This window comes from Passer domesticus, chromosome 22 (assembly GCF_036417665.1).
Source record: "Passer domesticus isolate bPasDom1 chromosome 22, bPasDom1.hap1, whole genome shotgun sequence".
NCBI lineage: Eukaryota > Metazoa > Chordata > Aves > Passeriformes > Passeridae > Passer > Passer domesticus.
Genome location: NC_087495.1, coordinates 3411563 through 3427596, shown reverse-complemented (window position 1 = coordinate 3427596; position 16034 = coordinate 3411563). Strand labels below are relative to the sequence as shown.

Here is a 16034-nt window from a genome sequence, read left to right as displayed (position 1 = left end):
ATTGCCATGCTGATTTTGGGGGCACTAGGTGTGCATGCATGTGCATATGGCTAATTAATCACACACTGCATGGGTTTTTAACTTACATGTTTAGAATGTTTTTTTGTTAAAATGAGTTTTTATTCTTTGACATATGAAGAGAACAAAAATTCTTACAATGCAAGAAGAGAGCATCAAAGCAAGCTTACAAAAAACCTCTAAACATCACGTTTCTAAGTAATAGCAAGTAAAAACCAAAATTCAGCAGACCATGCTAATGTCATAAGTTCTTGCCTTGATTCTAATGGGCAAATAGCTGGTAAATACTTAATTGAATAATTTAATTGAATCACACTCTTTCTAAATACCATTTCAGTGTATGCAAGAAAATTATTTAATAGCCTTTTATAAAGTCTATAGCATGGTTCATCACAATACTTGACGATGGGAAAGAGAAAAAACCATATCCAAAAAACCCCAGTGAACCATGAAAGCCTTTTTCCACGTGGTGCCAGGTCACACGTACGTTGTTGTCCTCTAAGCGTTTCTTGTACAACAGCCCTTCATCCCTGAGCACATCATGCTCACAGGTGACAATACAGGTGTCAGGGAGACCACAAACCACAGCATCCTCTGCCAGCAGCGGGGAGATCTGGGGTTCCAACAGTTCATGCACTTCTTCATGGACTTGAGGTAAAAACAAAGTGGGGTGTGGTGGTTTATAGCCCAGTTTAAACTCGTCTGGAATTAAATCTGGACTTATCCATTTCCTATATTTCGAATTTATACTCTCAGGAACATGAGAACCAGCCAGAACTGGTTTCTCCAGGGAGCAGTCCTTGTTCAGGTATTTGAGAATGAAATGGACTGTGCGCTCCCGGGACAGGAAGGCAACGGCAGCGTTTTTCTGGTGAGATGGCAGATTGAAGTTCAGTGCTTGGAGATAGGGATAGATCAGCACCTGGGCACGAATCTTTGGGATATCTGTCCTGTGCCCCAGATCTTGGCAAACACTGGCAGCAAACGTGCCCCCTGCACTGTCCCCACAAACAATGATCCGAGCAGGGTCCACCCCATGGCTCTCTGCAGTCTTCAGGAAGTGCACGGTGGCAGTGAGACACTCCAGAACCTGGGCTGGATACTTGTGCTCAGGTGCCAGATGATACCTGAGAGGTGGAAAAAGCAGCTGGTGTTACACATTCTGAGTGTCTCATCTGAGATACATCCCATGCAAAAACTGCCTCAAACCAACATTAATTACAGCATTAATTATACCTAGCTTAAAGTTTTTGTATGCTGAAGAAAACCAGAACAACTTTTCCTCCCTTCTCAAAACCAATTCCTCCCAATTTAATAAAATCCCTTAATAGTAAACTTTTTCATGGAAAAATTTGTTGGAAATTAAGGTTTCTTTATACTATCATGTATTTTCCATAATCAAAACATCTTTGTAGGAAACAGTGATCCATGCTGGTTTTAAAAAATACTAAATTTTATACTCATTATTTACTCTTTAAAATAATCCCAGATTATTTTAAATAAAAATATGAAATATTAACATATTTAATATATTTAAATATATTCTATATATATTAAAATATTAAAATCTGATATTTGGCTTATACTTTCTTATTATCAAGCAGAGGTAATGATTTCTGTGCTGATAGTGAGGTACAATGACCAAGCCTGTAACTCTAACCCTGGCTCAGGTATTTCCATTGCCATTCCAGGGCATGCACTTGCTCCCCCATAACAACAGTGTGGGGAAGGCAGCACTAGAGCTGAGTTTCTTTTCTTTTCAAAGAAATGTAAGTTCAGGGGTGTGTGGGAGGCAGGGGGAAAGCAGCAGAGTTCTCCAATTCTGGGATTAGCGCTGGTTGAATTTCACTTACCCAACAGACACGACCACTGAATCAGATTTTCTGGCTATGTACCGGCATATTCTTTCATAACTTCCTGAAACACAAAAGTTGTTGATGTAATTAACAGCTTAGAAAGCTTCAGTCAACATTGTCACTTATATTTTTATGATATATTACCACAGTATCTTGTCGGCCCCTTGCCTATTTAGTGAGTACCCAGATTTTCTTTAGGGTAAAAATAATCTAGACTTTTGGTCATCAGGACTTGCTGTATAATTCATACATTTAGACAGATCACTGATCTGGGTGGAAAATAAGAAATTATTATGATTTTTGCTATTAGAAAATGGGCAGTGGTTTTAAACTGAGAGAGGATAGAATTTGTTTCCATGTAAGGAACGTATTTTTAAAATAAGGGTGGTGAGGCCCTGGCACAGGTTGCCTGGAGAAGCTGTGGCTGTCCCACCCCTGAACGTGTCCAAGGCCAGGATTGACGGAGCTTGGAACAACCTGGGATAGTGAAAGATGTCCCTGCCCATGGCAGGAGGTGAAAGAAGATTGTATTTAAGGTCACTTCCACCCAAACCATTTTGTGATCCCAGTGGGTCTATGATAAAGAGTGCTATATCTCATTAAAAAAATAATGTAAATACTAAATAAGTGCAGATTAGAGAGTTAAAAAAAATTAAAATAAGCACGAAGTGCTTTCTATCTCCAGTCTCTCAAACTAAGCTTCAGTCACTTCTTAGGGTCAGGAGATTTTAAAAACAGGCAGTTAAAAAAGCTAAATAGTCACATTTTCTCTTTCAAGTCCTTACTGATGCTTCCGAAAATGCCGCATCCTCCATGGATGAAGACAACTCCTCTCCTTTTGCTGGCAGATGGTTCCCTTGGGAGGTAAATCCTTATGGGTACCCCATCAAAATGCAGATCCTTAATGAAGAGCTGGGAATCCCAGCATGCTGGGAGTCCATCCATGATCAGCCTGATAAGTGTGTGCTCCTTGATGATACCCAAGTGGTCTAAATTCTCTGCCTAGATAGATAAAAGAGGAAAAATGAGAAATTACTAAAGGGAATACAAGTCTTCCCACTTTGTAAAGGCCACAAGCTACTTTTTTCTACACTGTCTTTAGCATAATTGGGTTAGTTAGCTTTTAGGATTCCCACAAATAACTGTCTTTGGGATTTTGGTTAAGAAAATGAAGATTTACATCTTCCTAATTGTGGGAAGAATGTTGTAATACTTGTTCCATTAAATGTGTTATATAAATACCTTCTAGTTCCTGTGATCTGGATTTACCACAAGTAAGAACAGGCATTTGCTCAGGTGTGGAAGCTGGGAGGCCTGAGGCTCCTTTCCTAATGACTGAACAGAAAGAGGCATTTCTTGGGGATGGTTCCAATTGTGGATGTGTTAAATCATGCTCTGGAGGTTTCTGTTCATCTCCATGATAAACTGTACTTCAGATGCCTCAATTAAAATATTTAATGTAGGTGAAATGAAAATGACACTCTCGTGACAGGATCATTATACTGGAGGAAAAAAGCACAGGATTATTATAATGAGGGAAAACAGCACAGGACAGTCTGTGGGCAAGACTGGCTGACTTAACGGTGTTGGGTCATCTCCCTGCCATGGGGTCATGAGAACAAGCTGTAAGAAAACCATTGTGGCTATGATCATTGCTGAGGGGCTGCTGGCCCAAGTGAGGAACTGATGAAAATGGTTCTGAACTTCTCTCCTCCTCGATTAGTGAAACCACTGTCTTTTTCAAGATCTCACAGCTATTCATAAATGACCCTGTGGTCAGTTTTTACACCTAATCAGCAAAAAACCAAATATTCTGAAGACAAGGAAGGTTGTTAAACAGCCTTATCCAAGGCCAGTCAACTGCTGATAATTCAGACAGTCTAAAGATCACACTGAAATCCTCCTTTGAACACATGTTGTAATGGTTGTATTTCCTGTTAGAGAACATTTCTCTTCCTTTACACAGTGATTTAAATGCCCTTCTGGACTACTGCAACTCATTCTTCTGTAATGATGGCAGTCATCACAAGCCATTTGCAAATTGTATGGTTGTTCTTTTCTAAGCCACAGAAGTCTCTGTATCAATTCCTTACAAACTGAAGACCAGCTCTGCTTGTGTAAATGTATTTTTTAACCTGTGTATCAGAGATTCTTTCTTCCTTATAACCTAAACCAGTGTGCAATAAACAAATTGGGTGGGGAGTAATAAAAGAAATCACCATGAGGCATGGAAGAGGGAGAAAACCAGTCAGAAACAAAGATGGGAACCCAGAGATTATCCGGAGTTTTTTCATAACCAGTGCCAGGAGTGCTTAGGGTAGTTTAAGAGACAAATGGATGGTCACAGCTCTTGCCTTGCATTTGAAAAACCACATTTTAAAGTATCATGGCAAAGGGGAAAGCCACCCAGTGCAACAGTGGCAGAAACCACAGGGTGAATCTAATCTTCTCCAAACAGCAATTTTCAAAACTCTCATGACTCTTAAGTCAGTCCTTCTGTCAGAGTTGTGGTTGTGGAATGTTTGAAGTTTGCAGAATTGCCATTTAATCTCATTTGAATTTTCTAACGTCCTTAAGGTGTTTTAGGGCTTTCAGATGACAGTAATATATATGACAAACTTGTTATCAGAGCATCCTATCTAAATATCCACTTTCCTTGCCTTGTCTTAGGAGTTCCTGACATCACAGAGGCATCTCCAAATTCAGGGGAAACATTGTCACGAAGGAGAAGAGGGCATTTGGTATGTACTCTGTCAAGAAACTTAATCAATAATTAGGAAATACTTCAGAACCTATAGCAATACATTAAAAACCTAAAAGGTTTGATATCTCTAGACAGATGTGATCAGTGTTAGTAGGTGAAATTTATTACATAAACCAGGTCCTAAAATGCTAATATGTGTATGAAAAAGAGCATGTCAGCTTTTCTTGTGAAACAGTCTTTGAAAAACTATTTGCTGGAATACCAAAATTCTGACACAAACTGTTTTTTTATGTGGAAGATCATATGGGGACCAGATTTTTACTTTAAAATAATTACAAAATCACATACCAAAAGCAGCAAGACCCACTCAATATGAGCTTCATGGATTTTAGGACTACATCACAGAGTCTTTGTGTCAGTCACTCTGAAGTGTGCTTTTCCAATCACAATAATTATCATCAAAGCTTCATCTCACAGTGCAATATGCACAGTTAGTCTGAACATAGATCTGAGTAGTTTAAAACAAAAGCCACGAGGCTTCCTCTCATCTCTTCCATTTTACATGATCTCCTCATGACAGGGGATGTGGACAGATGCAGCAGGAGCATCATTTATGTATCTTCTGCTTGAAGGTACACACTTATCTGGTGCTGCAGCTTTTTATGGACATTGCAAGTGGGGTGGAAGAAGAGAGCAAAAGCCTGTCTTGTATTGTAGAAAAAGAGGCTTTTACAGGAGCATACATCACTGGCACAGTGGTGGCACAGCCCTATGGCACAGGAAGAGCAGCATTCATCAGGATGAGCAGGGTAAGGTAATTGCACACGTGTCATACACAAAGCATGTTAAAATACACATACACAAAACATATTTAAAATATTTAAAATAACATACACAAAGCACTTAAAAAGAAACCTGTGAAGTCCTTACTGTGAGGGCTGCTCCTCTGAGCAAAAGCATAAACCAGGAATGCACCCAAAGTACCAGTAGATGCCTAAAGGCTTTTGAGAGAAAAATAGGTGAGTAGATTGATTCAGTGCATAGCAAGTGGTGAAATGCATCTTAAAAGCTATTCAGAAAAAGGATGCTGAAGTTTAGGGAATGTATTATTAATGAAGAGAACATATGCACTTATTCCACAACAGACACTTAAAAGCTGTGTAAATGGGTTAAAAGTATCACCTGAAAAAATCTTTTAACCCACCAAGTAGCGAAATTAGAGAGTTTAATAACATTGTCCTGTTATAATATTACTGTAATATTATTATATTAAGTTTAGATATAACATAACACAAAGAGCAGTATGAAATATGCAAGGACAGCATTCTGTCATGGCAGCCAAGGCAGAAAAGTACCACTGGAGAATCAGGGACAACCACTGGATTTGGTGAATGTTGCTGTGTAAGTTCAAGCAACCCACTGAAGTCTTTCAATAGATTGTGATGGCCCAGATCACCTCTCAGGATGTGGGGCCAAGTTCCTGTGTTCTTTCTGTATAACTGGGGATTAGAGAATTGAGGTGAGCTTCATACAAACATCAAAGAAACCACTCCAGTTTTCCTGCAGGCTTTCTTTTGACATGTTACGTGCCAGACATGACAGGGCTTAGGCTGCTCCTACATACTCCTGTTGCCTACTTTGAAAGCTTTTTTGGGTGAAAGCTCTTTCTTTCTGTGATGGCAAAGCCCACAGCACAGTGAGTCTGGCTTACAGGTACTTAGATAAGAGGTGATAACAGGCCTAAACCTGTTTTGGCAGGAGGTTCAATTAGATGACTTCTGGAGGTGTCTTCCAACCTACCTGATCCTATGGTATTTAACTAGTATGCTGTAATTCAGTCACTGCAGAATAAGAGCAGAAACAAGGGTAAGAAAATTACTGCAAATAGCTCAGAATTTAGGAAATTGCCTTACATATATCAGAGTGCATTTAGACATAGCAATTTGGGTTGTTATTATTATTATTCATGTAAATTATGGACAGCCCTCCTGTCATCCACAGGACCAGTCATTTCATTATGGAAATATACAATTACAGTATAAAGAGTGGATATCTCAGTATTGAGAGAACTCACCTCATCCTGGCTGCTTCATATTTGGCAATAGAAACCAAATCAACCTTTGGCTTTTAAATCTGTGTTCCTGTGTGCTTCCGATTACACACAGTTGTAGTATTTGTAGATGCACGTCTTCATACTTAGGTCTTTCCTTTTCTGAAAATCCCAGTATCCCAGAGCATGAAACTCACCAGAATTTCCATCAGAGTGTACATACAGCGATAAAGACGGAGCTTTGCTGGCTGATCAATATCAGAAGGAATCTCTCCCTTGAAGAAATTATTATCAGTTGCAATTAAAACCAGCAATACAAAAGCAACTAAAATTCCTGCTATTAAAACCAGAATATAATAGGACTCCATTGTTCTTTGGTGGGAATAATTAGACGCTGATATGATTCCGTCAGTATTTATATCCTCCAGATTGATTCCACAGAGAAGTCATTTGCATATAATTTGCATACAAATTCCCCTGCCCTTCTCCTGTAGGCAGGGCTGGCAGGTGCTGGAAGCCTGCAAACATCCGGCTGTGACAACTGCACTTGGCATTATTCAAGCTCTTATACAGCACAGTCACTTCCAGGAAACACCTTTCTTTTGTATATTACAGAATTACAGATGGGTTTCTTTTTTTATCTGCTTTATGGGCCTGGAAAGTTCTCTGGGATGTTTTACAAGTGTAACCAGTGAGTGTCTCAGAGCCTATGGAAGAGTGGCTGCTCTGGACTCCAGTCTCCAAGGTCAGGAATTGCAGTGGTTCTGCTCTTGGAGTAGGTCTGAAGGATGATTCCAAGGCTTTTTGCTTAGTGCTGATCTTCTCCCCTGCTCACTTGCTGAGGCAGACAGCTGGCCAGAACAGTTAGAACAGGAATTCTGAACTCAGTCTCAAGGAATTTTTCTTTTGGAGATCCACACAGACCTCTCAGTTATTTGCCAGCCTGAGTGTGCAGCAAGGGGCTCTGGGCTCACCAATGCTGCTGTGCTAGCACAGGGGAACTTCTCCTTGACTTGGAGAATTTTGGCCCTAACCCTCTGTGCTGATTCTTTCTAAAGAAAAGATTTTGATATCTTTACAACTCCATATTTTGTGTTTTCCAAGACAACTCTGTGTTATCCATGGTTGTAATTCAGGTGTGACCAGAGCATATGGTGTCCAAAATCTTGCACCAAAGGAGGTGATGACAGTGCAGGAATGAGTCACCAAGTGTAACTTTGTGTATTTCTGTCCACAATGTGAGTGGACAAAACTTGTTTGGGTAAGATTAAAAAACAAACAAGCATTAGCTCAGCTTGACATAAGGAATACAACCTGTGTTTATCCTCTGAACACTGAAACATTTCTTTATCCCCACTAATCTCCCCAATACTTAATTTAAAAACCTTTATAAAAGCTTGTAATCATGGCCATAGAGAGAAGTACTCCTTTTCATGAGCCACAGGATTCTGCATTTGGCTAACCAACCTGTAATGAATTTCCTCAGAGAGATCTTCACTGAAAAAGGTGAGTCCTTTCTACATTTTCTTCTACACTTTAAAAAAGCAGACAAAATATATCTGCTTAGGAAAATCCCATTTATACAAAATATGTGTTACAGCAAAGAGCAAGAAACTTCAATGTGAATTAGTCAGTGGGGTAAAAATAATATTTGGCTGTGTGGAATGAGTAAACAAGATGAGTCATAAGAGATAAAATACCAGATGATGAGTGACCAGACTGGATGCTTAAGGTAAAAGGTCTAATGCTTAACTTCAATGGAGGTCAGCTAGTACAGATGATTGAATTATGTGGTTTAAAATTAAGAAAGAAAGAAAGAAAGAAAGAAAGAAAGATAGATAGATAGATAGATAGATAGATAGATAGATAGATAGATAGATAGATAGAAAAGGTGTTAAGGATAAGAAGATCATGAAATCCATTTAAGTAATAACATGGAGTTCTCAGCTTAACTCATCAGGCCTGGACCTTGTCATTACAGTCATCTTTCCAATTCTGATGCAAATGAACTAAGTTGGGGCATAAATTATCTCTTCCATTGCGGAGGTGCAGGACACCTCACTGAGCCCCTCCCTACTGCATTCAGAGCTGTGGGGTTACATTAGCTTGAATGGTTTTTAAAAATCAAAACAACGTAATCTAAAGCAAACATTAATGCTACTTTTACATTCCGTGAGGTAATATCTAGGTTGGGGTTGATTGATTTTAGTGTGATCTTATTTCCCCACATCAGTTCATACACCTGACCTATCCCAGCCTCCCAGTATAAATTGTTTGCCTTTGACAGCACCATTCTCTTCCTAACATTCCTGTTCTTTTTGGTATCCTTTGTAAAACTGTCAAGTTTGAAGAAGCTCCAGACAGTCAGAGGCCCTGAATTATTTCATCTCAGTAAATATTAGTGAACCTCTCCCTCTGAAAAGAAGTTACAGCTGCATGTAAGGAATTCTTTTAAAAAGACATTGTTAGAAGGAATTCAGGGAATATTTTATCCTGAGATTTCCTTTCTAAGCTAGTTTACAAATTACCAGTGTAAACTTGTTACAGGCATTAGCTTGCTGTTCAGTTTGTGTCAAAATTGATGTCACATTGGTTTAGTAGGATTTCAGGACTTTTCTCTAATTTTAAGAGCCTTAAAGACATAACTATTTTGTTTCCCCAGTTCCTTGTATGTCTTGGAAGTTTTGCCAGGACTGAGGAGTTAGTCAGAAGGAATGGGTAAATATTCACTGGCCTAAAAGTCAGTAAAGGCACCAAAGAGAAGGTAAGATGAGTCAATCAGGTTAACTAAGATGATCACTCCATTCCTGTTCACATGGGGTATTTTTGCATTGTTCTCTCTTGAAGCAGCCTAAGATGTTGAGAGATCTGGCTTCTAATCACAGACAGGTGAGGAAAACCAAGTGCAGTTACAGCAAATGACAAATTCTAACATGTATGAGAACAACTCAGCACGTGGAACAAGTACCACATAGATGAGATTGCATCTCCTTGAATTCTAGAGAGCCCCTGTGAGCACTATGTAAATTGCTTATAAAGACAATTATTTTTACACCTGAATCTAGAAAGGGATGTTACCTATAATTGAGAATTACTCAGTAAGACATTTTTATATCTTTTCTCATGACACTGCTTTGTTGTAAGACTCTGGGAAAGCCCTAAGACATCAAAATGCAGCTTTTTGTAAAAGGCCTGACGCAGCCTTTGCTGTCAGGCTGGATGTTAACCAGAAACCCATTTCCTTTGAGCTTAGTCCATGGCAGAACTTAGAAGGCAACAGTATCAGACTCTTAATAGCATATAGAAGGACAGTGTGAAATCACAGAACCACTGGGACACATTTCAAATGGAAAATGTGAACACAAGGGAAAAATGAAATCAAGAAGCACAAAAATTTAGCTCTTGATTTATCCAAATCTGACTGCAGTACTTCATCTAACAAAAACCAGATCAGCTTGGCAAAAGATTTTCCTATTTTAAAGGAGCTTTAAGTTTTATTCTGTGATCATGATATATTGTCTATGATAAAAAGCCCTCCACTGGTGTAAAAAAAAAATTGAATTACTTGACACCATAGTCACACAGCCTTTCTATTGTGGAACTGCTGCTCTGTGATCCCAGGTTTGTATTGTATATATCTGAGTGGGGCTTTTTAAGTTGCAAACACAGAATTATTAACCCAAAGGGCTTTCAGATGTGCCTCAAGCATAGTTTTAATTTCCAGCTCATTTTCCTTTTGGAAGTTCTTGCAGTTTAGCAACCTCATTTGTACAAACAACCATCCAAGGCTGGTAGAAACTTGGCTGCAAAGGCTCTGTGAGCACAGTTCTGCTATAAATACAGGTGCAACATGAACTGTGAGCATTCAGACCCTGCCTGAGCCTCTTCATAGACCCAGGTAACAGCATTCTGCAAAAATTGAGCTTTGTCACATAAGTGATGTGTATACAGAGTGTATCAAATTGTTTTCGAGGTAAATGTGCTTTTCACTGCTGTTTTTTCCTTCAAACCACCACAAGTCAGAAAAAATTGGTTTTTATGATTCTTATTGAGAATATGAGTAAATCTACACTAAGTACAGTCCAAGAGCTACACAAGTACAAACCCAGAAATCTAAATCAACAAATGATTACCACTGAAATACATTACATAGAATCACAGAATATCCCAAGCTGGAACACATCCATAAGGATCATCAAAGTTCAACTCCTGGCCCTGCACAGGACCACCTGAAGAATCCCGCTGTGTGCCAGACAGCCTGACTACCTTCTTGCTCTCTTAAACTGGAATAAACATAGTTAAAAATACCGTGAAAATGGCTTAAAAAAAGTTGTGTTGGTTGTTCTTTCAGTTTATAATTTGTTGTGAGTGTCTGTGTAGGAAACAACTGCTGAAAATGCAGAATTAATTCTGCAGACGATGCAATTTCACAGAATTAACAGGCCTGCTTATGGAATGTTTCAGGGTTTAGGACTTCTGAGTGGAAACATGGATGGGATTCACTTTGGGCCAGCTTGGGAGTGATAATTAGAGAGAAGGCTGTGATGGGACAGATCCTTGTTACCCTCACAAAGGTGTGTGCTGAGCACCCCTTTGCACCTGCAGCATGGAAAACACCTTGGACAATCAGCCCTGCAGGAAAGTGTACTTCAGGGATCTCACTAACAGAGATGGACTTTGTAATAAAAGTTCATGTTGGTTTTGTAAAGGTGACAGTTTGGAAAAAGGCATCTTGCCAAGAAACAGTGCAGTGGTTGCTGTACAAAAATCAGGCGAAATTCCAGAACATTCCTTTTTTTTCCCTTTTACAGAGTAGAACATCAATTAAAAGGGAAATAGCTCTAAAGTTCTAATGCTCTCACATACAGTATGTGTACTATTTAAAGCTATTTGACTTTTTGGTTAAATCACATGAATTTTAAAATAACTTGCATATAGTTTTTATTTACTACATGCAAGATGCACTAACTTCAGTTTTACTATAAATCTGCTTTTGCTTCTTGTTTTTGTAGGTTTGTACAGTGTAGCATCTACTAGTTTTCACTGCTTCAAGGTAAATCTAAAGCAGTAAAGAAGTAAAATAGTTCATACTTCAATGAAATTTGAAGAGCAGGTTAGGAAAATGTTATATACCTAGAACCGTTTTTTAACTCCCAATCCAAATTTGGTAGCAACTTTGTACATAGGTCAAAATCATAATGAATAAAAAATATCTTCAAACACATATTTAGATTATTATTCAAGCTGGAAATAGACACATGAAATAAATGTCCACAAGATTATTCTATTCCCCCGGCTTCAAAGGACCTGCAAACGTTTTACATTCATAATTAATTTTCTTTTAAATCTAAACAAGTTAACTCTGCAATATTAATGAGTTTTCTATTTTAAATGTGTCTGTGGTGCTTTAAGCACAAAGAGACTGAACTCAGGAATCAAAAAAAACCCAAATATACTTCGATGGAGTTCATATCCTTTCATTTTCAACACGGCTCCTTATTTCCGTACCAAAGTTGTTATATTTGTTCCCAGTCCAGACACTGAGTCATTCCTGTCTAAGCCAGACACTGGACTCTCTGGGTAATTTCTCTCTCTCCTCCAGAGCTGTTGGACTGAGAGGAAAATTGTAAAGCCAGGTGCCTCTCCGAGCTGCATTTCCAGAGGTATTACTGTAAAAACCCACCAAGGTGCTAAATGCTGCCAACAGGACATGGAAATTCTCTGGTTGGTTCAGATGCAGCTGAGTTAGGGAACACTCACTGATTCGGTACAGTTTCCAGTCAGGATGCTTCATCCTCTCTTCAAAACCCTCTCCTGACACTATGACTATGCAGTGACAGTCATATGGCTTATTTCATATGAGGTAACCTGCCAGTTAAAGGTAAAAATTGTGCAAGTTTCTCTTCTCAATTTTATTTCCTTTTTTTCCTTCCCTTAAAACTTTTGTGGAACTGTCAACAGAGATTAAATTCAAGGATTTAGGTATTTTTCATATTTTTAATCAAAATATCTGTGTGTTAATAGCTGTTGAATGTGGGGGGCACCAGAAACTTGGCTGCCCTTCTTTCTGCCAACAAAAAAACCTCAACACTCTGCTCCCACATGGCCACTTTAAATGTCTGCTTTCAAAAATACCTCTTTGGTTCCAAAGAAGAAAAGTGAGTTCATTTTTAAAAGGGATTTGGCATCCAAACTCATCTCTCTCTCTCACAGATGCTTAGAATCAAATGTTTATTGGGGTGGTGTTTTAGTAATTAGAGATGTGAAGAAGCCTGAGAATGTTTTTAAGTGCAGTTTTCCCTTGATTCCAGTGTTTACCTCTAGATGGCTTCCCAGGATAGTGCATCTGGCTCAGACCAGTGAACTTGTGGACTGGATTCATTTTGATGAATCCTAGCGATACCTGCAGATATAAACCTGAATTTCTTTCCAGCCCAGCTGTGAAGACAACACTGTGAGGTTTGATATCCTTGAGATCTTTTGATCTCCTCAAAGCTTTGCATTTCAGTTTAATTCTGATTGCTGCCACAGCTCCTGGCTGGGCATGAATGTGCAGTTACAGCCTCCTCAGAAATGCTTCATCTGTACAACCTGAAATCAGAACTTACCTGTCTAATGCTTGACAGTGTAAACAGCCAGGGAGACCTGCTGTAATTACACTCTGCCCTTTTCCCTATTACAGGAGTTTGAAGGAGACCTTCTGGGTATGCCCTTATCACTGGACAGAAAAGTCTTGGAAGAAACCACCCTTTTTTGAAGGGTAAGTCTCCCTCTGTCATTCAGAGCCTGCCTTTCCCACTGCCCACTGCTAAATCTCCCGTTTTCAGCAAAGCAAGCATCTTGCAGCATGGAAAATCCATGATATTGTGTTATCCAGAAAAACACTGCTCCAGTGGTACCAGATATTGATGACCATCATCCTAGGCTGGTGATCTAGGGCTGCAAGCAGCTTTGCCCTCCACACACCAGCTGATCTTGGGCAAGCAGCTCCCTGTGTGGCACAGATGGCTCCCTTGAACTCAGCCTTAGCCCTGGTTCTTCCTGGACCTGCTTTTCCCTGGGCTCAGGTCAGACCAGGTGCGTGTAGGTGAGGGAGGATGCAGGGGCTGACTTGGTGACAGAGCACTCCTGCAGAGTGCCATGCATAAGAGAGCCAGGCCAACATGGAGCAAGCCCAGCATGGCACGAGCCCAGCATGCCCACAGCAAGCCCAGGGTGCCCGCAGTTTGCCCCCCATGCCCGCAGGTGGCCCAGGGTACCTGAAAGATGCCCAGCATGCCTGCAGCAAACCCAGTGTGGCCACAGCATGCCCAGGGTGCCAGCAGGCAACCCAGGGTGCCCGAAGCTGGCCCAGGGTGCCCACAGCAAGCCCAGGGTTTGCCCAGCTGGCCCAAGGTCTCTGCAGTTGGTCAGGGTGCCGGCAGGTGGCCCAGAGTACAGACAGCAAGCTCAGGGTGGCCAGAGCAAACCCAGAGTGCCCGCAGGTCACCCAGGGTGCCCACAGGCGGCCCATGGTGCCCGCAGCTGGCCCCGCAGCCGGCCCCGCTGCCCTCAGGGCGCCCGCAGGGTGCCCATAGTGCCCTCAGGGTGCCCGCAGCCGGCCCAGGGTACCCGGAGGTGGCTCCGCTGCCCTCAGGGTGCCCTCAGTGCCCTCAGGGTGCCCGCAGCCGGCCCAGGGTACCCGGAGGTGGCTCCGCTGCCCTCAGGGTGCCCTCAGTGCCCTCAGGGTGCCCGCAGCCGGCCCCGCTGCCCTCAGGGTGCCCTCAGGGTGCCCGCAGCCGGCCCAGGGTGCCCGCAGGTCACCCAGGGTGCTCGCAGCCAGCCCAGGGTGCCCGGAGGTGGCCCCGATGCCCTCAGGGTGCCCGCAGCCGGCCCAGAGTGCCCGCAGGGTGCCCATGGCGCCCTCAAGGTGCCCACTGCCGGCCCTGCTTCCCTCAGGGTGCCCATGGTGCCCTCAGGGTGCCCACAGGTAGCCCCGCTGCCCTCAGGGTGCCCATGGTGCCCTCAGGGTGCCCGCAGGTAGCCCCGCTGCCCTCAGGGTGCCCATGGTGCCCTCAGGGCGCCCGCAGCCGGCCCCTCGGGCCGCGCTGGCAGCGCCCGCCCAGCCGCAGCGAGCTGGCGGCGCGGCGGCGGCCGGCGGGGGAGGGCAGAGCAGAGCCACTCCCAGGAACAGTAGTGAAATCGCCCCGACACTTTAACTGTCAATCAGGATTAATGGGGTATAAAACCTCCCCAGCGCCGCGGCCCTGAGCGGCAGAGACGGCAATAGGCAGGAATGAGTGAGAGCCAGAGCTGAACTAGTGCACGGCGTAATTCCTGCTCTGTGATCAGACACTCCAAGTGAAAAAACCGGGAGAGGGGGCAGAGAGAGGCAGTGACCGGCTCAGCCTTTGCAACCGGCTCAGGACAGAACGTCTATAGATATTTATAGATACTAAAACAAAAACAACAACCTCACCCTGAATAGAGCCTTTCTTAAAAAGAAGGTCCTGGCAATTCTATCTTATTTAAGCAATTTCCTGAGTCTAAGAATAGAAATGAGCTGCCTGGAAGGCACTGCGGGCTGAAATTTGGAGACATAGGCTGCTTTATTTTATTTTATTTTTCTAAATATACAAACCTTTCGTTTGGATACTGGATTTTTGTGTGGGTCTTTGCAGCGGAGGGATGTATGGTTACTTTTAATTCTACTTTTTTTTTTTCCCCTCTTCATTAAAAAAAAGCTTTCCAGTTAAAGAGCAAAGGAGCTGTTTTACCTGCGTGTGACAATCCCAGAGGACACCGATCAAGAAACAGGGGAGTGACTTGGTCTTCTGCACTACTTTACTCCTACCCCCTTTTTTTTTAGGGGGAGGGAAGGATTTTTCCAATCCAGGAACCTCTTGCCCCCAAGTTTTGGAAGGGGGTTGAAGAACTGTCACCCGTCTGGGGGTGCATGAAGGGTGTTGCTTTTCTTTCTCTGTCACCTTGGTTTTGTGGAGGTCTGGAAGAGAACTTTGCCTGGGAGAAGAGGATGGTCTGGAAGTGGCTGGGCGCCCTGCTGCTGTTCCCGGTGCAGATGCTGTATCTGGTGGTGAAGGCTGCCGTGTGCCTGGTGCTGCCGCCCAAGCTGCGGGACCTGTCCCGGGAGAACGTGCTGGTCACCGGCGGGGGCCGCGGCATCGGCCGGCACCTGGCCCGGGAGTTCGCCAGGAGAGGAGCCAGGAAGGTGAGCCGGGAGGGGAGGGGAGCGCCCACCTGCTGCTCTGCCACCGAGCCCTGCTGCCCCTCCTCTGGGTGGGATCGGTGGGGAAAGGCGAGAGAAGCTCTCCTTTTGCAGGACCGAGTTATTACTGCATCGGTTGCGTTTCAGAAGTTGCCCGCTCCTCCTTCGCTGCCTCCTGCCTTTCCCCATCCCAGCCGTGCA

At 42.6% G+C, this 16034-nt stretch overlaps 2 protein-coding genes across 13 annotated transcripts in view; one reads left to right on the top strand and one right to left on the bottom strand.

The window, feature by feature from the left end:
- Nucleotides 1-74: 74 nt before the first annotated feature.
- Nucleotides 75-13973, bottom strand: LOC135285222 (arylacetamide deacetylase-like 4). Of its 12 annotated transcripts, none has more exons than XM_064397271.1 (5): nt 4927-6764; nt 3117-3209; nt 2660-2876; nt 1872-1935; nt 75-1145 (listed from the first exon to the last, which is right to left on the bottom strand). In XM_064397271.1, exons 3-5 carry the CDS (start codon nt 2817-2819, stop codon nt 374-376), a joined length of 996 nt encoding a protein of 331 aa, XP_064253341.1. In that variant the 5' UTR covers nt 2820-2876; nt 3117-3209; nt 4927-6764; the 3' UTR covers nt 75-373. The 12 variants fall into 12 exon arrangements, with proteins under 12 accessions (XP_064253341.1, XP_064253343.1, XP_064253337.1 ...); XM_064397273.1 differs by having other exon boundaries at nt 5509-6764; XM_064397267.1 differs by having other exon boundaries at nt 2660-5347; nt 5509-5579; nt 6379-6764.
- An 840-nt stretch (nt 13974-14813) lies between these two features.
- The window catches only part of DHRS3 (dehydrogenase/reductase 3), a 35312-nt gene continuing 34091 nt past the window's right edge, over nt 14814-16034 (top strand). Inside the window, exons 1-2 of the mRNA XM_064397276.1 lie at nt 14814-15114; nt 15352-15836. Of these exons, the coding sequence (XP_064253346.1) occupies nt 15564-15836 (273 nt within the window). The 5' untranslated portion in view covers nt 14814-15114; nt 15352-15563. The remainder of the gene's footprint in view (nt 15115-15351; nt 15837-16034) is intronic.